The 24,500-nt window shown below is 35.6% G+C and overlaps 2 protein-coding genes across 2 annotated transcripts in view; one reads left to right on the top strand and one right to left on the bottom strand.

Annotated features, from left to right (window-relative positions):
- LOC142339471 (mitochondrial dicarboxylate carrier-like) overlaps positions 1-24,186 on the bottom strand; it is a 34,096-nt gene extending 9,910 nt beyond the window's left edge. Inside the window, exons 1-2 of the mRNA XM_075389514.1 lie at positions 23,207-24,186; positions 11,234-11,441 (exon numbers count right to left, since the gene is read on the bottom strand). Of these exons, the coding sequence (XP_075245629.1) occupies positions 11,234-11,441; positions 23,207-23,392 (394 nt within the window). The 5' untranslated portion in view covers positions 23,393-24,186. The remainder of the gene's footprint in view (positions 1-11,233; positions 11,442-23,206) is intronic.
- On the top strand, positions 12,366-18,827 carry LOC142339470 (uncharacterized). The gene is made up of 2 exons (XM_075389512.1): positions 12,366-12,804; positions 18,612-18,827. Exons 1-2 carry the CDS (start codon positions 12,641-12,643, stop codon positions 18,751-18,753), a joined length of 306 nt encoding a protein of 101 aa, XP_075245627.1. The 5' UTR covers positions 12,366-12,640; the 3' UTR covers positions 18,754-18,827.
- Positions 24,187-24,500: the final 314 nt, after the last annotated feature.

The following is a 24,500-nucleotide window of genomic DNA, read 5'->3' as shown; positions in this document are numbered from 1 at the left end:
TAAGATCCAAAAAAGTTTCATTGGCCCGTAACGATTCATTAACTAAAAAAATGAATCAAACTGCAGAAAATTTGAAAACCATTGCATATTTTAATGAAATGTCGCCAAAATTTCTGATATTAGTTTCTTCAGAACCATTTCATTTCCCCCAGAGGCTATCCATTAACCAAATTTAAAGCCCTAAAAAAATTGAACTGGCTCATAAAGCTCGAAAAAATAGGAGCATGGCAAAAAAAATGTTCATAAGGAAAAATTTTTCAAAATATCGAAAAAATTTCAAATTTTTATTTTTAAAAAAACTGAAAAGTTTGGTGATAATAAAAAGTTGAATACCATTCCATTGTCCACAGCAACTATGCAGTAACATACTAGAGGAGGCTGCCTGACCACTAACACAAGAAAAAGTGGACAAAAGACAAACTTTTAAAAGACCTGAAAATTTGCAAAATTTATCCAAAGTTACCAAAATTCATTAAAATGTTGAGTACATTTTATTGCCAGTAAAAACTATACAGAAACTATTATCAGATCATAGAGGAGGTTTTCTACCCTTTGAAGCTGGAAAAACAAAAAAAAAGACAAAATTCTTAAAAAATTTAAATTTCAATAACGTCTTCAAGACTAATCAAACAAAAAAACTCGAAAATAAAAAAAACGTGAACATTGGACCAATTTAGGCTCAAAAACTGCTAAAAATGACCTTTCAACCTTGAATTACGGCCTTCCCAGTAGCTTCACAACTCTAGGCACTTGAAGGAATACTAAAGCTACCTTAGCTACCTTGTTATCGAAAAAATAAGAGACGCGGTTCCAAATCTTACCCACCACACTTGGTATTTGGACGATGGTTTCGTTGCAGGTTCCGAATATCAAATCCGAACGCTCGTTATCTTAGCCAACGAAGGTCCAAAAAGGGGTCTGTATTTGAGGAAAGACAAGTGCGAACTCTGGTCAATCGTAGATCTACCCTCAGTTGATCGAGAAGTTGAAAGAAATACGGGTAATGGTTTTGAAGTACTGGGTGCCGCAGTCGGATCACCAGAATTTGTTTCTTCTTGCCTGCAGAAACGTGTTCAGAAGGTTGTGTCGCTCTTGGAAAATTTGAGTTATCTGGATGATCCTCAATGTTCTCTCGGCATACTTCGTTATTGCCTAGGGACACCAAAGTTAGTCTACTCTCTACGCACTAACACGCCGACAAGACATCTGATCGATGTTTTAAAAGTCTTCGATTCCAGCCGGGATGCGTTAGATCAAATAATAGGTACTGTCACCTGTGACAATGCGTGGAAGCAGTCCACCTTGCCAATAAACATTTCTGGCCTCGGAGTGCGACAATCGCAAGAGCAATACAGAGCCGCATATGTGGGCTCAGTGTTAGCTTCCGATGACTTGGTTCAGAAAACTACAAACCAGCGCGCGTCAGACAGTAGAGTTTTTAAGGAACTCTGTGAAAGCCTTGAACCTTTCAACTTGAATTCCTACACACAGAAGAAAATTCAAGAAGCTGTAGATACTGAAAAGTTTTCTGAGCTGCTAGGAAATCAGTCGCCAAACAGGGAGAAAGCAAGACTGAAATCACTCTGTTTGCCTCATTCCGGCGCATGGCTTGTGGCACCTCCAGTTCCTGCCTTAGGTCTCCATCTAAGTCCCAGTGAATTTCAAATTAGTGTCAAGTACAGACTAGGGATTGCAGTTTATGAAGATGAAAGAAAATGCCCTTACTGCAGGTCTGGGACCCTTGACATTTTTGGTGACCACGCCGTCATCTGTCCTGGAAGAGGGGATGCAAATTCTTGGCATGACAGGATTCGTGACCGTTTTGCATCAGCTTGCTCAGCAGCTAACTTGTCACCCAGTAATCGAAAAACGGAACCTTAATGCAAGAAACAGTTCTCGCCCTGGCGACATATTTCTGCCTTCATGGAAATCAGGTCGTCCAGCTGCTCTGGACGTCACTGTAACTTCTCCACTGCAACCAAACATTATAAATCATGCGGCACAGAAGTCTGGTTACGCGATTGAAGCAGCCGATGAGCCAAAGGAATTTTGTTTGTTCCTCTTGCTCTTGAGTCAATGGGTGGTCTGTCAGTTACTCTCAAGAAAGCGTTAAAGCGCATAGCTCTGTTAGCTGACAGCAGGAATTATCAGTCGCAAGGACATGCTATCGCTTTTGATAGATTGGCTCAGTCGGTTTCCGTTGTGATTGTACGAGGATCGGCTACAATGTTGCTTGCACGAGTCCCGTAACCCCAACTTTTGCAATATTTTGGGACAAATTCTATTTTGGGCAAACATTGTGAACTCCAAGAAGAGTCGAGTCTTTTGAGAGGTGTCACCCAATGAGAGGGGACCTTCGTTTTTGTAAATATTGTCTCACCCAACGAGCGGTAAGAACATGAAAAATTTTCAAGAGTTCAATGAAGATTGGAACGGGAAGAATTTTTGAAACTTAAGGAGAAGAGGACTGATGTTATAGAGAGCGATTGAGAAGAATGAAGAATTCTTCAACAAAAAAAATCACTTATTTAAACCTTTAATGAGCAAAAACTTTTGATTCTGAATAAAAGTTTGATAACAAAGATTTGTATTTATTTCTATTTACGTGGATTCCATAAATACTATTTATTAAGGCTGAATTCACCATATTTAGTCTATTAAAAAACCTTAGGGCCTCTAATGAAACTTGACGTCCGCTGAGCTATACCTGTTTATCCCGTTTTGAAAGCTCAAAAATCATGAAAAAATGTGTGAAAACATCTTATAAACATAGCTGGCAGATTGCCAGAAAATAGCCGCAATAGATTCGTAGATCGGCAGTCTAAAAAAACAGTAAAAAAGACAGACCAAAAAATTCGTCTTTTCATTGAAGGCTGATCTGTTATACTTTGTTTAAAAATCTGTATAAGTTATTGCTGCCTCTATTAGCTGATCTCAAATAACCTTCATTTAGAGTGACACACATCCATTTGACCTTATCTCTTTGAATTAAAGTTAAATAAAAGTCAATTTCAAAGTGAGGAAGTCATTTTTGAGAGTGAGGTAAGTCAAGTGTGACCAAAAATCTAATCACGCGCATGAACAAAAAACTGGCTCCACTAATAGCGAAAAATGACGTCACACATGCAATTCAGTTGAAATTGCATGAACGAATGAACAAAAAGTGGCTGTGACATCATATGGTCGTAACAAAAATCATGACGACCAAATAAAAAAACATAGCAGGACAAGTCCTGACGTACAATTCAAAAAATTTTCATTGACTAAATTAAAAAAACGAGACTTAGAATGGACTATGAGTCAATTGAGAAAACAATTTAAAAAAATCAGATAAAAAATAAGAAAAAAACAGAAAATCAATGTCAAAATGCCGCATGTGAACAAACAAACCACTAGCGAGAACTTAAAATTTAATTCAAACAAAAAAATTAGGCCTAGAATGCGCTACGAATGGATTGGGAAAACCATTTAGAGATAAACCGATCCAAAAAATCGAAAAAACAGTAAAAATCAGAGTGAAATTGCAACATGTGGACAAAAAACACTACTGAGAAACCAAATTTTTGTTCAAACACCGTTTTCTCACTCTACTTTAAAATTAGAGCAAAAAAATTCACGCCGCAAAACCACTTGCTTTTTCGCTCCATTTCCTGTTTCGGCGTGACCAAAATCACTACTCCAATTTGACTTCAAAAAACGTGAAAATGTTTGAACAGATCTTGAAAAAAAAGACAGCGCCCCAATACAATTCACATTCTTTGAATTGTAAAAAAAACCAAGAGAAGGCCAATAATAGCCCCAGCTATCGCTGTGCGGCTATTTAAAAAGACAGAGCACCAATACAATCCAATGCTTGGATTGTAAAAAATACGATGGCCCCAATAATAGCCGCTATCGCTTTCCGGCTATAAAAAAGGGACTTTTGTATCCGCTAATATAGCAGTACAAGCAAAAGTGTCCATTAATAATAAATATTTCGTTAACTGTCCAGTAATACCGTTCAATGTAATACGCCAAGTCACTGCTTAAAGGTAAGCGTGGCGGTCAAGCAAGCCGACAGGCAAGTGGGTCGGATTTTGAAAAAGTTCAAGTACGCCAAAAATTTCGAGATAGCCAATAGGCCAATAGGCCAGGGACAAACCTAAGTTCATCTCCTGGCCAGTTGAGAGGATGTAGTTTTTGGCACTCTCGTACATTCCGAATCTGACAGTAGAATAAGTCATCTGTCGCAGAAGAGAAGCACTGATACCATTATAGAGTCCAACCAGTCCGTCATTCTTGAGAACATGTACAAAGGTGCGATTCATTGACAAGGACTCTTTCTGGCTGGAAATGGTCTGGAGATGAACCTAAAACAAAAACAACATAAACAGGAATTGAGCATCTGCTCTGTGTGAAAATGTTGAACATAGCTGTTGAATGTGCTGTCTTTCTAATAGTTCAGCTGGCAAAATACTTTTTTTGGGTTATACCAAATAAAATCTATTTTTCCAATGGTACCTGGGTCAAGCGTTGCGAGGGACAATTTTTTTGGATACAAATATTTACACGTAGTGAACTTATTGATTACGGATTCACAATTATACGACAAACACCAATAATATAGAATTGATTAAGTAAACTTTAAGTACCATCCATTACTATAAAGTCAACCTCCCCTGACGTACGTTTGAAGATCAACTCAAAGTTGAATTGAATTTGAATTTCTCCTGTTAATTTATAAAGCACGCATAAGTTGTGGACACAGCAGAATCCACTATTAAAAATCCATAAATCCAAAGTTTCATCAGGAGTGGACGCTTGCAAATACTAAAGTATCTTAATTAAGCGCCCAGATTTTATTTAGAGACAAGTTTTTGAAGATGAAAGAAAATGCCCTTACTGCAGGTCTGGGACCCTTGACATTTTTGGTGACCACGCCGTCATCTGTCCTGGAAGAGGGGATGCAAATTCTTGGCATGACAGGATTCGTGACCGTTTTGCATCAGCTTGCTCAGCAGCTAACTTGTCACCCAGTAATCGAAAAACGGAACCTTAATGCAGGAAACAGTTCTCGCCCTGGCGACATATTTCTGCCTTCATGGAAATCAGGTCGTCCAGCTGCTCTGGACGTCACTGTAACTTCTCCACTGCAACCAAACATTATAAATCATGCGGCACAGAAGTCTGGTTACGCGATTGAAGCAGCCGAAGAGCCAAAGGAATTTTGTTTGTTCCTCTTGCTCTTGAGTCAATGGGTGGTCTGTCAGTTACTCTCAAGAAAGCGTTAAAGCGCATAGCTCTGTTAGCTGACAGCAGGAATTATCAGTCGCAAGGACATGCTATCGCCTTTGATAGATTGGCTCAGTCGGTTTCCGTTGTGATTGTACGAGGATCGGCTACAATGTTGCTTGCACGAGTCCCGTAACCCCAACTTTTGCAATATTTTGGGACAAATTCTATTTTGGGCAAACATTGTGAACTCCAAGAAGAGTCGAGTCTTTTGAGAGGTGTCACCCAATGAGAGGGGACCTTCGTTTTTGTAAATATTTTCTCACCCAACGAGCGGTAAGAACATGAAAAATTTTCAAGAGTTCAATGAAGATTGGAACGGGAAGAATTTTTGAAACTTAAGGAGAAGAGGACTGATGTTATAGAGAGCGATTGAGAAGAATGAAGAATTCTTCAACAAAAAAAATCACTTATTTAAACCTTTAATGAGCAAAAACTTTTGATTCTGAATAAAAGTTTGATAACAAAGATTTGTATTTATTTCTATTTACGTGGATTCCATAAATACTATTTATTAAGGCTGAATTCACCATATTTAGTCTATTAAAAAACCTTAGGGCCTCTAATGAAACTTGACGTCCGCTGAGCTATACCTGTTTATCCCGTTTTGAAAGCTCAAAAATCATGAAAAAATGTGTGAAAACATCTTATAAACATAGCTGGCAGATTGCCAGAAAATAGCCGCAATAGATTCGTAGATCGGCAGTCTAAAAAAACAGTAAAAAAGACAGACCAAAAAATTCGTCTTTTCATTGAAGGCTGATCTGTTATACTTTGTTTAAAAATCTGTATAAGTTATTGCTGCCTCTATTAGCTGATCTCAAATAACCTTCATTTAGAGTGACACACATCCATTTGACCTTATCTCTTTGAATTAAAGTTAAATAAAAGTCAATTTCAAAGTGAGGAAGTCATTTTTGAGAGTGAGGTAAGTCAAGTGTGACCAAAAATTTAATCACGCGCATGAACAAAAAACTGGCTCCACTAAGAGCGAAAAATGACGTCACACATGCAATTCAGTTGAAATTGCATGAACGAATGAACAAAAAGTGGCTGTGACATCATATGGTCGTAACAAAAATCATGACGACCAAATAAAAAAACATAGCAGGACAAGTCCTGACGTACAATTCAAAAAATTTTCATTGACTAAATTAAAAAAAAACGAGACTTAGAATGGACTATGAGTCAATTGAGAAAACAATTTAAAAAAATCAGATAAAAAATAAGAAAAAAACAGAAAATCAATGTCAAAATGCCGCATGTGAACAAACAAACCACTAGCGAGAACTTAAAATTTAATTCAAACAAAAAAATTAGGCCAAGAATGCGCTACGAATGGATTGGGAAAACCATTTAGAGATAAACCGATCCAAAAAATCGATAAAACAGTAAAAATCAGAGTGAAATTGCAACATGTGGACAAAAACACTACTGAGAAACCAAATTTTTGTTCAAACACCGTTTTCTCACTCTACTTTAAAATTAGAGCAAAAAAATTCACGCCGCAAAACCACTTGCTTTTTCGCTCCATTTCCTGTTTCGGCGTGACCAAAATCACTACTCCAATTTGACTTCAAAAAACGTGAAAATGTTTGAACAGATCTTGAAAAAAAAGACAGCGCCCCAATACAATTCACATTCTTTGAATTGTAAAAATAAACCAAGAGAAGGCCAATAATAGCCCCAGCTATCGCTGTGCGGCTATTTAAAAAGACAGAGCACCAATACAATCCAATGCTTGGATTCTAAAAAATACGATGGCCCCAATAATAGCCGCTATCGCTTTCCGGCTATAAAAAAGGGACTTTTGTATCCGCTAATATAGCAGTACAAGCAAAAGTGTCCATTAATAATAAATATTTCGTTAACTGTCCAGTAATACCGTTCAATGCAATACGCCAAGTCACTGCTTAAAGGTAAGCGTGGCGGTCAAGCAAGCCGACAGGCAAGTAGGTCGGATTTTGAAAAGTTCAAGTACGCCAAAAATTTCGAGATAGCCAATAGGCCAATAGGCCAGGGACAAACCTAAGTTCATCTCCTGGCCAGTTGAGAGGATGTAGTTTTTGGCACTCTCGTACATTCCGAATCTGACAGTAGAATAAGTCATCTGTCGCAGAAGAGAAGCACTGATACCATTATAGAGTCCAACCAGTCCGTCATTCTTGAGAACATGTACAAAGGTGCGATTCATTGACAAGGACTCTTTCTGGCTGGAAATGGTCTGGAGATGAACCTAAAACAAAAACAACATAAACAGGAATTGAGCATCTGCTCTGTGTGAAAATGTTGAACATAGCTGTTGAATGTGCTGTCTTTCTAATAGTTCAGCTGGCAAAATACTTTTTTTGGGTTATACCAAATAAAATCTATTTTTCCATTGGTACCTGGGTCAAGCGTTGCGAGGGACAATTTTTTTGGATACAAATATTTACACGTAGTGAACTTATTGATTACGGATTCACAATTATACGACAAACACCAATAATATAGAATTGATTAAGTAAACTTTAAGTACCATCCATTACTATAAAGTCAACCTCCCCTGACGTACGTTTGAAGATCAACTCAAAGTTGAATTGAATTTGAATTTCTCCTGTTAATTTATAAAGCACGCATAAGTTGTGGACACAGCAGAATCCACTATTAAAAATCCATAAATCCAAAGTTTCATCAGGAGTGGACGCTTGCAAATACTAAAGTATCTTAATTAAGCGCCCAGATTTTATTTAGAGACAAGTTTTTTTAACGTATCGTTTTGAATGATCAAGCTATATTGAAGTGCATTGACCAGATTTTTAACTTTTATACAGGACATGGTCTCTTGTTCAAGCTGAGGTAGAATTTTTTGTTTCAGAAAATTTATCAAAATTCTACCGCGATAACCCAGAGATGTCCGAATGAAATTCTTTTTGACGTTTTTGTTTGTATAATGCGAGTGGTTTTCGAGCGAGTATTGTACAAAAAATTTTGATTTTCGGTAAAAATCTCATCATTTTGTTTGAATGTAACCCAAAGTATGATTTAAAGCTGAATGAAAGCAGATGTTTTATGTATAATTCACAAATTGTCAAAATTTTGAACTCGAATAAAGTATCAAAGATGGAGTCACTGGGTTTCCTTCTAAAGACAATTCTCAAAAATTTCTTTTGTAACCGTTCAATTTTTTGAAGCTTATTTAACGTTGTTCCACCATAAATAAGAAGTCCATATACAGCAGCTAACTTTTCCCCCAGTAATCGAAAAACGGAACCTTAATGCAGGAAACAGTTCTCGCCCTGGCGACATATTTCTGCCTTCATGGAAATCAGGTCGTCCAGCTGCTCTAGACGTCACCGTAACTTCTCCACTGCAACCAAACATTATAAATCATGCGGCACAGAAGTCTGGTTACGCGATTGAGCAGCCGAAGAGCAAAAGTATGCAAAACACAAAAATAATTGCTCTCAACAAGGAATTTTGTTTGTTCCTCTTGCTGTTGAGTCATTGGGTGGTCTGTCAGTTACTCTCAAGAAAGCGTTAAAGCGCATAGCTCTGTTAGCTGACAGCAGGAATTATCAGTCGCAAGGACATGCTATCGCTTTTGATAGATTGGCTCAGTCGGTTTCCGTTGTGATAGTACGAGGATCGGCTACAATGTTGCTTGCACGAGTCCCGTAACCCCAACTTTTGCAATATTTCTGGACAAATTCTATTTTGGGCAAACATTGTGAACTCCAAGAAGAGTCGAGTCTTTTAAGAGGTGTCACCCAATGAGAGGGGACCTTCGTTTTTGTAAATATTGTCTCACCCAACGAGCGGGGAGAACATAAAAAATTTAGTTCAATGAAGATTGGAACGGGAAGAATTTTTGAAACTTAAGGAGAAGAGGACTGATGTTATAGAGAGCGATTGAGAAGAATGAAGAATTCTTCAACAAAAAAAAACACTTATTTAAACCTTTAATGAGCAAAAACTTTTGATTCTGAATAAAAGTTTGATAACAAAGATTTGTATTTATTTCTATTTACGTGGATTCCATAAATACTATTTATTAAGGCTGAATTCACCATATTTAGTCTATTAAAAAACCTTAGGGCCTCTAATGAAACTTGACGTCCGCTGAGCTTTACCTGTTTATCCCGTTTTGAAAGCTCAAAAATCATGAAAAAACGTGTGAAAACATCTTATAAACATAGCTGGCAGATTGCCAGAAAATAGCCGCAATAGATTCGTAGATCGGCAGTCTAAAAAAACAGTAAAAAAGACAGACCAAAAAATTCGTCTTTTCATTGAAGGCTGATCTGTTATATTTTGTTTAAAAATCTGTATAAGTTATTGCTGCCTCTATTAGCTGATCTCAAATAACCTTCATTTAGAGTGACACACATCCATTTGACCATATCTCTTTGAATTAAAGTAAATAAAAGTCAATTTCAAAGTGAGGAAGTCATTTTTGAGATTGAGGTAAGTCAAGTGTGACCAAAAATTTAATCACGCGCATGAACAGAAAACTGGCTCCACTAAGAGCGAAAAATGACGTCACACATGCAATTCAGTTGAAATTGCATGAACGAACGAACAAAAAGTGGCTGTGACGTCATATGGTCGTAAAAAAATCATGACGACCAAATAAAAAAACATAGCAGGACAAGTCCTGACGTACAATTCAAAGAATTTTCATTGACTAAATAAAAAAACGAGACTTAGAATGGACTACGAGTCAATTGAGAAAACCATTTTAAGAAAATCAGATAAAAAAATAAGAAAAAAACAGAAAATCAATGTCAAAATGCCGCATGTGAACAAACAAACCACTAGCGAGAACTTAATTTAATTCAAACAAAAAAATTAGGCCTAGAATGAGCTGCGAATGGATTGGAAAAACCATTTAGAAAAAAACCGATCCAAAAAAATCGAAAAAACAGTAAAAATCAGAAAACAGTAAAAATGTGAAATTGCCACATGTGGACAAAAAAAAACTACCGAGAAACCGAATTTTTGTTCAAACACCGTTTTCTCACTCTACTTTAAAATAAGACCAAAAAATTTCACGCCGCAAAACCACTCGCTTTTTCGCTCCATTTTCTGTTTCGGCGTGACCAAAATCACTACTCCAATTTGACTTCAAAAAACATGAAAATGTGTGAACAGATCTTGAAAAAAAAGACAGCGCCCCAATACAATTCAAATTCTTTGAATTGTAAAAAAAACCAAGAGAAGGCCAATAATAGCCCCAGCTATCGCTGTGCGGCTATTAAAAAAGACAGAGCACCAATACAATCCAATGCTTGGATTGTAAAAAACACGATGGCCCCAATAATAGCCGCTATCGCTTTCCGGCTATTAAAAAAATGACTTTTGTATCCGCTAATATAGCAGTACAAGCAAAAGTGTCCATTAATAATAAATATTTCGTTAACTGTCCAGTAATACCGTTCAATGTAATACGCCAAGTGACTGCTTAAAGGTAAGCGTGGCGGTCAAGCAAGCCGACAGGCAAGTAGGCCGGATTTTGAAAAAGTTCAAGTACGCCAAAAATTTCGAGATAGCGCTATTATAGATAGTCCCTGGCCTATTGGCCTCCATTCAATTAACTAAAAACTCGAAAACGAGGTAGAATATACTCTAATGCAACCAGACAAGATGCCCAAGTTACTTTGCTATTCAATTTCCGCACAAGCAGTGTTATTTGTAAATAGTATACACGAAATTGAATGGGATTATACATCCAGGACTTTATTGATAAGGTACAACAACGTTTTGTCATGGAATCAAATCTTTTTTTTGGTAGGAACCGACAAGCTTACGAAGTTTGATTGATGCTAAACTTGGTGCAGTTGGTAAAGTAGAATCTATGGATATATGTCAGTTCTTTTTCTTGTACAATAACGTGTGGTGTTGCTCAAGAAATAGCAAAATAAATTTTCTTTTTTAATAATCGCAGATTAATACAGCATTTTTTGGAAAAAAATCAACAAACCTAAGTTCATCTCCTGGCCAGTTGAGAGGATGTAGTTTTTGGCACTCTCGTACATTCCGAATCTGGCAGTGGAATAAGTCATCTGTCGCAGAAGAGAAGCACTGATACCATTATAGAGTCCAACCAGTCCGTCATTTTTGAGAACATGTACAAAGGTGCGACTCATTGACAAAGACTCTTTCTGGCTGGAAATGGTCTGGAGATGAACCTAAAACAACAACAACAACACCATAAACAGTAACTGAACAACTGCTCTTGGTGAAAATGTTGAACATAGCTGTCGAATGTGTTGTCTTTCTAATAGTTCAGCTGGGGAAAATATTTTTTTTGGGTTACACCAAATAAAATCTATTTTTCCATTGGTCAAGCTGGTCAAGCTTTGTAAAGAACAATTTCTTTCGATACCAATATTTAACGTAGCGAACTTATTGATAACGGATTCATAATTATATGACAGAAACACCGATAAGATAGAATTAATTTAGCAAACTTTTAAGTGCCAACCATTAGTATGAAGTCAAGCTCCACTGACGTACGTTCGAAGATCAACTCAAAGTTCTTCTGCATGTTGCCCAAACAAATCGAATGCAAAAGTTGACAGATACCTATTTAGGGATAATTATTGAGGGTGGAAATATCCATGTGCGGAGCAATGGCACTAAAATGTCAGTTGAAACTGATTTCAGGCGAATACAGTTTGATTAAAAAACAAATTAAATTCTTCCACTTAATTGAGTTGAAATATATGATAAAAAATTTTATGAATTAAAGGCAGAGTACATAAAGAAACTTTTTATCTCAGAAGTCAGACGCTATGCACTTTCATTGCTTTAATATCTTAAGCTCCATTCAAATTAATTTCCGAGACCAACTCAGTTTAAAGACTTTAGAAATTGAATAAAAAACTTAAGACAGGGCATAAGTCTCCAAAACAGCTCAATTCGAAATTCCACGGCAGCCTTATTGTCGAATAATTTGAGAAATTAAAAAAACTGTGCGTCATTTGGATTCTAATCAATTCAGCAGTTATGACCCGCAATGCTTCATTTCTCTTGAGAAACAGGATTAACGCCAACTACTGCTTCTCAATAGGCACTTTCTACTTTGTGACGCGACTGCGCTCATAGACAGATAAAAACTTTTGGAGCCAGGATTGAATTCTTAACCGTAGTTCTCCACACCATCTAATTGCTTGATATTTTGCTATAAATTGATTTAGAAAAGAAGCTCCTCAGATAAAATTTAACACCAGCTGTTGAAATCGAAAACTCAAAAGACTGCTCCAAGGTATACTATTCGAACAGCATATTGCATACGACCCGAAACAACTTTGCGAATAAAACTAAGGGTTCTGGTAGTTCTATAAAAGGATAGGCTAGCCCAGCAGCCATCACCCTTTTGGCTATAATGACAGACTCAGACACAGCTACAGCCGAATTAACTGCAACGATTGTAATCGTGGCCATAGGCGTCATGGCCATCTTGCTTTTCCTACTTCACAAAATGATGAGTTGCAACTCCGGCTATGGCCAACGATATCCCCATGACGTGAATCGAAAATTGGACATAAGGTTAGTGAGAACATCAACAAATACATACCTACCATTTATTAAATGTAAGACCGAATAATACCAGCAAACAATTACTGTTTCTACATTTACAATTTTGCATCTAGAGGACTTTGCCCAATTTCAACAATATTGTTGTTATTAAGCAATATTTTTTCTCAATACTCTGGTTAATCTTTTTTTAGGAGCATGAGGTCCACAATTCTTAGTAACCCTTTGAGGCAATCAAAATGCACGCGAACAATTTTCAATTGTCTTAAACGGATTAATGAATTAGGGATTACATAAAGAGAAAAGTCACGAACAAATAGGGCAAAACGCAAAAGACACTCCCATTTTAATCGCATTTTTGGTGATTATTCTTTTCATTATCCAAAGCAGAAAAAAACGCAAACTTAAACATAACCGACTAACGTCGGGCAAATTGCTCTCAAACGACCGGCGAGCGGTTGGCTTCGTCAGTAGCTAGCCCCAGTTTAGTGAGCCTAGCTTTAGCTTGATTCGACTCTGCAGCTTTTAGCCTTGTTAATAAATCAAATAAAAAACTGATATTTTAAAAATTTGCAATTTCTAAAATTTGCAAGTTATTGGAAAATTTAAAATGAAAGCTTCCAAATTTTGCAGTGAAAATGTTAAAAACTATTTTTTGTCTATGGAGTTATGTCAATTAACCCATATGCAAGACTTGAAAAGGTTCGTTGGCCAGTAGAGATTGTTGAACAAGAAAAGGACAAAATCTTGCTAAACTTCAATAATATTAAAATCTTCAAAACCATGTCATTGTCTGAAGAGACTATCCAGTATCCTTATTTCAAGCTCTAAATAGTTTCACTGGCTCATAGAGATTCATAAATTTGGAACACAATAATTTTCCGAAAATTTGAAAAAAAAATAAAATTTATAAAATTTATCAAAAGATGCTTAAGCTGGAGTCATTAAAATATTGATAACCTATTAATAAAATATTAAATTATTACTGTGCAGCAACCTATAATTAAACCCTAGGGGAGGTTATGTGGCTCTTGAGGCTGGGAAAATCTGAAAACCGACAAAATTTTTTCAAAAACTGTAAATTTTGTCGCTAAAATTTGTCATATAAAAAAATTAAAGCTACTCCATAGCAAATAAAATTTTTTCAGTAACTTATTATCAAACTCTTAAAGACATGTTCTGACCCCGGCGTCTGGGAAGACGTGAATAATGAAAAACAAATGTAAAAAAATTGCACGTTTCGTCAAAAAAAAAACGCTAAAATTTGTGATGTTAAAATCTTGAAATCATTCCATCACCACTAAAAACTATGCATTAAACAATTATGAAACACTAGAGGAGGCTCATTGACACCTAGGGCTGAGAGAACTCAAAAAATGACAATAATTTTCAAAAAGCTTAAAAAAAATTGCGAAAATTAGTATAAAATTGCGTGTTTTTAGCGATCGATTGTTCGAACGTAGCCACGGGAGGGGGAAGGGTGCACCAGGGGGTTGATGGGGAGGGGGGTCAACAGTGGGGTGGGGGGGGGCAGCGTGGTGTGGGGGGTGGTGGGCAATCAGGGGGGGGGGGTTAACTGGGGGTGTCGTCAACCTCTAAGAACCGCCCTTCACAATATAAGTCTCCAAAACAGTTTGAGCTGAAACAAAGCTGAAAAGCTTACGGGCACTTAATACCCACTGGGCGCTACCTGTTTATCCCGATTTTGAGGACGAAAAGTCATAAGCGTCAGACGAAAAATTGGTCAAGCGGAAAATCGCATTAAAAAAGGCCGACAGGACTAATATAATTCCCACAAACTTCGTATGAGATCAATTAAAAATCGCTCAAATCCATCCTGAGATCAACGAAAAAAGCTTGTAAAATTGGACTCAAAAACTGCTCGAAATATTGTTAACACAAAACACGCTTACACAAAACTATATAACTTTTAAAAATTCATCATGGCCAAAATTTTTGAATTAAATCGGCAAAAAAGCAGTGAAACAAAAAATAACTAATATTGATACACCGAAAAAACAAAGAAGAACATTTAGTTTTTGAAGGCTTTCAGTAAGCTTAAGACTTCGAAACTAATGACTTCTAAGCATTACAAACAAAAATATTTAATCTGTAATCTAAACGAACTTACTGCGAGAGCACTTAAATCCATCAGATACAAAAAAACAGCTGGCAGATTGTGAAATGAAGCCAAGATAGTTTTTTTGTGTAAGTTGATGTCTTTGTGAACATGATTCGTAAAATTTCTTCAAACTACGCATTGCCTCTAATAACTGCCCCCAAAAAGCCTCCAATTAGATATTTTCAGCATGGAGAATTTTTTTAAAAATTTTCAAAAATCTGAGTCCCTCTCTCGAAACAGTTTCCACGCCACCAAATAAGAGCTTGAAGGTATCAGATTAAACTTGCCGAATGAATTATAAATTCCAGTCGGTTGAAATATTGACTGAGCAAGTCAGAGTTTGAAAAAAAATTGGTTCCGAAATGGAAGATGTTCCAAAATAAAACAACAAATTTTCATTAACTAACGAAAAAAATCCTCCATATACCCAAAAAACTACAAAATCAAAACCAAATGTGACGCCAACAACTTGCCAATTAATAAAAGGTCCTACATCGGAATAAAAATTATTTACGGAACTCTTACGGTTATTTCTGGCTCACCTATAATATCTGACAGATACGTCTGCTCATACAGGCTAGTGAGTTGGCTATTTCAAGTCATCAGCTATCACATTGACTGACAACTTAAAAATTTCTTCATACATTACCACCTCTTTATACAAAAAACATCACACAACAGCGACTCCATTTTCGCTACGCATTTAAGCAATAGATTGTTGTCCCCAGGCTTTATTGGCGTATCCCACTTTAACTGATTTCACATTTTGACCTTGAATGTATCAGCGTTAATTCGAATGAATTCTGAATTCAAGTCAGTTGGAATATTGAGAAGTGGGTCACAAGTTAAACTGAAATTTGTGACATGCAAAAGGCAAAAATTCCCAATTAAAATTCAAAAAAGAATTATTAACTAAAAAGGACAACACCTAGAAATGTCTACGATTAGATAACATAAATCATTTTAAAAAACAACAAAAGCCCAAAAATCAGCAAAAATGTCAAATTGCCGAGTCTTAACAAAAACCACTATCGAAAGAAAATTTTTAGTTGGAATACCGTTCAAAAAGATACCAGGTTTAACTTGAAATACAAGTGAAAAAGTTGAACAACGTAAAACATCTCAAATTTTATATCCCATCACTGTTTCAGCGCAACCAACATCAGCGCTGAAATTTAACTTCAGATATCATGTAAAAACGCAAACAGATCTCAAAAGAAACATAGAACAAGTCCTGAATTTCAACCCCAAGAACTCAACTCAACACCGGACTATCAGCTTCATTAGAGGAACAGACTTGTTCAATGGTCAAAAGAGCAAAGCCAAAACCAAACAAAACAAAGAAAGAACAGCCTTTGATAATCAACAGAGCATAAACAGAAAGGAAATAAAACGATATAAAAAACTCATTTTTTAAAAGTAATCAGAAAAAATTATCAAAGTAAAAGTTATCAAAGTAATCAGAACCAATAACAGTTAATTAAAAGTAAACGTTTACAATATAGGACTTCAAACAAACTAACTACTGACAAACAAAAACTAACTAAACTATCACTCAAAATCAAAGCTCAATTTTTTAAAACTAATGGTCTCAAAGTAAAAAAAAAACAGTACTTGCAAGGTAGATCCGACGAATAGATACAATAGAAATCCAATGAGAACTGCCAAAAAAACATTAGGAAACTAAAAGCAAACAGATTAACAAGCACAGCTGAAACAAAAGACAAATCAAAAGAAAGATATGATCAGATAAATGAAATTGTAAAACGTTAAAATTTTTGAAAAATCAGAAAGTCTATAACACCTATCAATGGTGATACTAAGTAACAAGAAAAAAACAAAAAGCAAGCAATAATGGAAAAAATACCTGGGAACCTTTTGAGCAAATCATCCGTTAAAAATCTTACACATTTATACTTGAAATAAAAACATATAAAAGATCTATTTAAATGAATTAAGAGAGACAAGGAAAATTTTCATTGTAAAGATTACTTGACAGGGGTTACAGAATGTAAAAGTGGCAAAACTAAACAAAAATTACTAATAACCTCTGAAAGAAGTGACAAAGTTGTTAAAACTCAATTAATTAAAAACCATCATTAACAACTTAATTAAATTAAGCCTCATCAGAGATGCAAGGAACCTGGGATTAATGATATTGCAGGATAGGACAATAATAAAAACTATCAAAACCGGAAAACAAGAGTTAAAGCCCTTGAGAAAATTAAATATGAGTGAGACTCGTTAAAAGGCTTCAACTTTGTTTCATCAGAGCCAGTAAACCCTGCCATTAATGACAGTAAGTGATAGGGCAACAAAATTATAAAAACGGCCAAAACAAAAAAATCTGATATTAAATGAAAAAGAAGATCAACAAGGTCGTTAAAAAGTCCATATGAAATAGAACATATGAAATATTTAATGTCTTCAAAAATGTCTTATTAGAGTGCCAACAAGATCTGTCGCTAATGACATTACATGATAATGCAGCAAGAACTATGAAAACGGGCAAAACTCAAAACTTGATTAATACATTCTAGCATAGAAACCTCTACCTGCCTTTTGACGAATTCAAGAATTAAAAATATGCACCATTTGACCACATGTGCTGACAATTAAAAACAATCCTGTTAAAATATCAAACTGAAAACAGAACACAGTCAAATGGCCGCACTTGAAAAAAGGTCTTTCCCTTTACAGAGCCCAAGAAATTTAAAGTTCCACATTATGGTATAAATAACATAATTGGGGGAAGGGGTTATATGACCATTAAGATGAGGGGCTGGAATGCGTTCGACCAAAAAACAATTTAAAAACCGAAAAATTGTTCACAAACTTCTCTCATTCCATTTGAAAAGCAGTTAAAAACGTTTTCACGCCTCAAAACTACTCGCTTTTCGCTCCCTTTACTATAGCGTGGCTAAAATCACAACTCTAATTTAACTTCTCATTGACATCAACAAGCCGAAAAAAGTGTGAACAGAAAAGACAGCACCCAATAAAATTCAAAATCTTTGAATCGCAAAAAAGGAGAGCACCTAAATAATTGTCATTGAAGGCTGACAGCGTCATTTAATTGTGCATTGTGCAAAATAGCAAACCCTTTGACACTTATTTTCACGCAAAAGCTTTCATAAAGTGCCAATTGTCCGCCATCAAAAAGTTTAAGTAATCCAGGAATGAACTTGGCTATCAGGACGTTAGTGTTCAAAAATCTATGCAATGACACATCCTGAACGCACTTTGAGTCTGCAGACAACGAAAAAAACCTAAACCTCTGTCGTTAAAGTTGTCAAAATTTTCAACTTTCAGCAATGTTATCAATCTGCACATAATTTTTGCACTGAATTACGACTATCATCATATTGAACGCCTAAGAAAAAAATAAGGGTTTACTGGACAAAGAATGGAGAAAAATTTCGTTCTAAGCAAAAAGCACCAAAAGTTTACTTTCCATTTGATCAGACTAAGAACGCAAAATAAACTCTACTTCCTAACCATAGTTTATATATAAATTAAGCTGCAATATTCAGCTGCGCCTGAAAAGTCTAAAAATGTCCCGTTTATTCAAAATGTAGAATCTAGATGTCAACACTATTGAAGAGACTCTTGTTGGGTCTTTCTTTTCAAGCATTATTTTGTACGAATCGGATATTATTTCTGACCATCTACAAGACAGAATTACATGTCCTTTTAGAAAACGGTTCGACTATCGATACCATACCGAGCCAAATCCAGAATTCAAATACAGTCATGACGAAGATACGAGTGTATTCTGCAACATCACACCACGTTCTCGCAACTCAACACGAAAGCCTCGCCGAATGAACACAATTTGAACTTTATTTACTTCGCATTATATGTTTGTTTCCCTTTAAATGTTTAACTGCCTCAAACAGATTATTTCCAAACAGGTTGCAAATGCTTAACCTAAATTTGCATTGATGTAAATGTGCTTTAACTTGGAAAAAAACTTCTTTCCCTTGAAACGAACATATGTTAGTTCAAGTCATTATTTCAAATTTGTGAACTGAGCCGTAATTCAACCGTTGTTCCGGCAATAATGAAAGCTCTACTAATTAGAAGCAAGATCTGTCGGCGCACAAATCTATTGACACTTGTACAACAATTCTAACCCATCATAGAGAGCAAGCACCAACTAATGGCGTCAACTGGTTGGCCATCAGCCTATAAAGTTTACCATTAAAATTGTTAACTTCGGGGCTACAAAAAAGGGCCTCAAGCAACTTCAGAAAAGCAAATTCAACTTCTACAAAAAGCAAATATTAGTATTGAAATCATTCAACATCAAAAACATAGCCGGCAGATTGCCGGAAAATAGCCGCGATAGACGCCTGTGGCGTTACATGAATTGAAACAACTATAGAAATAAAATAGACAGATCGACCACCAGTCCTTTAATAGACCACTAGACTTTTTGGGTTAGCTTCGGACTGTCATTTTTGAGACACATAAGCTTTATAAGGAGAAAGCCCTATTAGGGCTTTTCACAATTAGGAACTTTTCCGTTTCTGCCCCCCTCAGCTTAGTGGGCGCATATTATTTGCACCCCCAGATGCACGTGCAATATTTGGGGGGCGGGGGTACAAACGGAAAAGATCCCAAAATTAATAATCGAAATCAAAAACTCAAGACTCTAATAATCAAGAATTAGGACATATGTTTGGCACTACTTAGATGCACATTATTGACCTTGAATAAGTAAATGTTCATAAAAATTAAAGTTTCATAAGTGAGCTCAGAAGTCATTTTTTTAGTGAGGTGTGTCATTGAAAAAGTCAATTCCAAGAAGTCACGGTAAGACAAAACAAAAATCTGTTAGACGAAGTAAAAAACATAGCAGGACAAGTCCTGACCTACAATTCAAAGAATTTTCATTGACTAACAGAAAAACTAGACCTAGAATGGACTATGAGTGAATTGAGAAAATCATTTTTAAAAAATCAGATCAAAAAATAAGAAAAAAACAAAAAATCAATGTTAAAATGCCGCATGTGAACAAAAAAAACCAACTAGCGAGAAAAAAAAATTTAATTCGAACAAAAAACTAGGCCTAAAATGAGCTGTGAATGGATTGTGAAAACCATTTAGAAAAAAAGACTATCCAAAAAATCGAAAAAACAGTAAAAATCAGAGTGAAATTGCCGCATGTGAACAAAAAACAACTACGGAGAAACCGAATTTTTGTTCAAACACCGATTTCTCAATCTACTTTAAAATTAGAGCGAAAAAAATTCACACCGCAAAACCACTCGCTTTTTCGCTCCATTTCCTGTTTCGTCGTGACCAAAATCACTACTCCAATTTGACTTCAAAAATCATGAAAATGTGTGAACAGATCTTAAAAAAAAGACAGCGCCCCAATACAATTCAAATTCTTGGAATTGTAAAAACATAGCAGGACATGTCCTGAAATACAATTCAAAGAATTCAATGAAAAACTTAGAAGTACTCTACCTGACCAGAAGGTCAATTGAACAATGCCAGCCAAAACACGAACAAAATCATCTAAAAAAATTGAGATACAAACAATCAAACAAATTAAACAAAAAAATAATCAATGCTAAAACTTTGAAGCTTTTAACCCCAAGGCAAAACTTCATACCTTCAAAGATACCTATTTCAAAAATAAGTTCAAAATCATTTTTTTCTGAAATTGCTGCATTATTCTATCTGCAAGACCTGAAAAAATTTATTGGCCATTGAAGATCGATTAACTCGAAAAAGACCAAAATTATTTAAAAAATGAAATCAATTGCAAATTTTAATGAAATGCTGCTGAAAACCGTGATATTATTATCTTCAGAACCATTTCAGTGTCTCTAGAGGCTATCCAGTAACCCAGTTACAAGCCTTAAAAAATTGATTGGTCCGAAGATCGATAGGCAATAATTTTCATAAAAAATTTCAATTTTCAAAAAGAAATTCGTTCTATTAAAATGCCGAAAACCATTCTGTTGCCTCCTAGCACCTATTTAATAAAATACTATCAAACTTTGTATGAGGTTATCTGGCTACTTAGGCAAGAATAAAAGACAAATGTTTTGAAAAACTTTAAAAAATTGCAAATTTTATCGGAATTTTTCGAAATTCGAAAAGTTAAATTGTTGAAAACAAATCCATTGAAGCTAACAAGCATGCAGTAACTTTTTTTCAGACCGTGGAATAGATTTCCTGACACTTGAAAATGGAAAAATATCAAAAATTGACAAAAACTTTAGGAAATCTTGAAAAAAAACTGCAGATTTCATTTTAAAAAAATGCTAAAATTCGAGACATTAAAATGTTGAAAAGCAATCCACTGTCACAAGAAACCATACAGTGGCCTATTATCAAACCGTAAAGCAAATTCCCGGGTCCCTAAAGCTGGAAAAACTCAAAAAATCAAACATTTTTAAAAAAAACTTGAAAAAAATTGCAAAAATTAATATCATTTTGCGTGTTTGTGTTTGTAGTACCAAAACATATAGCTCATAAAATGCTTTTTCTTTTTGTCTCGCAAAACGCCTTCATTAACTTTTAAAAACTTCAAGCTAAGACTAATCAAACAAAAAAACTAAAAAAAAATCACAAAAAACAAGGAAAATTGCACCATTTTGAGACCAAAAACTCCTAAAAATGACCTTTTAACCTTAAATTGATGCCATCCCAGCAGCTGCACCACTCTAAGCACTTGAAAGAATACTAACGTCCACTTTGGGCCTCTAATGAAACTTAATGCCCGCTGGGCTTTACCTGTTTATCCCGTTTTGAAAGATCAAAGTCATTGAAAAATGTGTGAACAAATCTTAAAAACAGAGCGCCCCAATACAATTCAAATTCTTTGAATTATAAAAATTTAGGAGCGCTATAATAGCTGCCTAGAATTGAGGACGCGGCTATTAACAAAAGCAAAGTGCTCGCTTAAATTCTCAGTGGAAGAATATTTTAATTTCAACCAGGGGGAATAAACATGATAAAAAGATAGCTTGCTCAACTAACGTTCAATTATTATTATTAGTGCCTCCAGCTAGCTTGCATCGACTAAACATTTGTATATACATATATAGATTTTAACAGCAACACATTAAAGCCAACGTCAGGCTTCAATTTGACACTTCATGGAATAAACGTCAATAGTGAATGAGAGCTAATTCAGAGCAGGAATCAAGCTGATGTTGATTAGCAAAAAAAAAACAAATTGCCCTCATGATCAAGCACGAAATGTCGTTAAATCTCCCACTGAGTTGCCAAAGACTGCTACAGATCTACTCAGTATTGCTCAGTAATTCTATGACGTCACAAACCTTACTAAATTAAAAAAACTGTTTTAAGGCTTCGAAATTCGAAGCTGAACAGTAGCAAGGACTGGGAGAAATCACTAAGGGGCTTCAAATGATGTTATTGTCTATTTGAAACAGCTACTAAGCTGGCAGCACGAAACCAACTGCAGCCCACTTGAGTTGACATATAGCAGAAATGTCACTGATTCAGTTCAGCTGCCTAATATTGTGAAAGAGCAACTCAGATCAATAAAAACAAAAGAAGTTATTCGAAAAGTCAAATCACTAAACCAAGCGAAAAAAATATTCTATATCGAACGTCCGCTGAGCACCCCCTTGTTTAACGAAGCGAAAGTTAAATTTTTGACGCAATTTACTCCAAATTCAATCATGTTCTCTCTTATATAGGAAAGATATGAATATGCTGCAATTTCGTGGTACCTTTTTTCTTAAGAAACTTGGATGGATGTCGTCAACTTCACATTTGTTTATCTGTAAGTTACCTTTGCGTATTATCTCAATCGCATTGCATATTCTCTGAGTTAGGTAATGCCACTCCCATAGGGGATCAATGGTGTAAAAATTGTTTTCGAAATTTGATCACAAACTGAAGTAAAGTTGCGTCAAAAAATAAATTTTACTTCATAAAACTTTTACATCGTAAAACCTTTTCTTCGATAAAATTGTTTATCAATAGCTTGAAACCGTTTGAAAATTGGCCCGCAAAAATAGGACGGTTGGAGTTAAATTACATAGTAAAAATGCAAAAAATCGATCGCTTTTGTAATCTATTGTTCTATGAAGACAATTGTTAGTCGCTGGACTAAATTATATTACCAATCAGATATTGCTGTACCTCAAGTGTTTCAATTGGTGTTCGCCCAATTTCCACAAAACTTAATTCAGATTTTTCAGCTAATGCCTACAAAATTTTGTTTCGCCTATGCGAGTTTTCGCCAAAAAATACTACGCCCCCTTTAACATGACTGTGAAGCAATTAGTTCCTCACTTTCACCAAGTCAAGCGGGTGTGTGCAACAAGCAGCCATTGAGGATGCCACACCTCCAAAATACCACTTGCCTACTCTCCTCATCGTCTTCTGCTTCCCCTCTGACGTCACTAATTGTCCTTCTTCCCTCGCAGCTTTGTCACCGGGTGACGTCAACACTGCTTGTGATGATGACGGTGACGTCATTTAATCAATGTTTCAGTATCAGTCAGACACACTTAGATTGCTATTTCAATTACAACTCAACTTTCAAGCTTTTACAGCATAGTCTGTTGCAATTTTCGACCAGATGAAAGTTTAATTCAGGTTGACATTTTTTTAAATTTAAATTGAAGTAAGTAATCTTGTACAATAACGTAACTACACAAAGTCTATTTTGGGAAAATTTTCCTTATAATAACTCTCAATTTCAAGCAAAGAGGAAAATTAAGCAAATACTAAATGGCAATTCAGTGAAGAAATGGCGATAACCAACGAAGCGTGTATAAGCCCAAATTAGAAAGCGGTGGGTACTTTAATGAAGAAATTCTGATTAAATGAATAATTTGTTAGTTCAATGGTGGAGCCATGAAACACATTCGCAGGCGTCACTAAACCCTCCATAATCAATCATAGGCGTAGCAATACCTGCACATTCCAAACTGATACTAAGCCACGAAGAGCACTAATGTCAATTAAACCGTATGTAATCCAATTAAGTTTTGGAGAAACCTCGGGTAACATTTGTTAAATTAGTTACTGCAACTCTGCAACTTGTATAGATAAGACGTATTTACAGAATTGATATTTTGCAAAGCTTGGTAAGAGCAGCGAAATCAAGGTTGCGTGTAACTTGACCTTCTGTGATGGTTATGAAGAGAAAAGCAAAGCAAATAAGTGGTGAAATTGAAATCAGATACGCATTAATAAAGCTCGCCCAAATGTTGAGGCTAATTAGACCGCCTCAACCAAACATCAGGATCATATTCTGAAATAACGTATGTAACTCAACCAACCGATGTTAGTTAAATTCTCTACTATTCATAATACTTATCGACTTCTTTTACTTTTAATCCACTCAGTTTTCCCGCATCTGTGTTCGATAAATTAAGATGCATAAGAAAATTAGGTCATCGCAGAAACACATGTACACTAAATTATTTTTTTAACATAACCCACAGTCTGCGGGAAAAAGCAGCTATTGACTGCGTCAGCATCGATTAGGGCTCAAACAAAAATTCAAAAAAAGTTGAAAAGTGAGTTAATGTTAAAGCTAAGGAAAACAACATCAATAAATTCAGCTGAAAGACGATAA

Source organism: Convolutriloba macropyga, chromosome 5 (assembly GCF_964194025.1).
Source record: "Convolutriloba macropyga chromosome 5, txConMacr16.3, whole genome shotgun sequence".
NCBI lineage: Eukaryota > Metazoa > Xenacoelomorpha > Acoela > Convolutidae > Convolutriloba > Convolutriloba macropyga.
The sequence above is the reverse complement of the archived record's forward strand: the minus strand, read 5'-3'. Positions and strand labels throughout refer to the sequence as shown.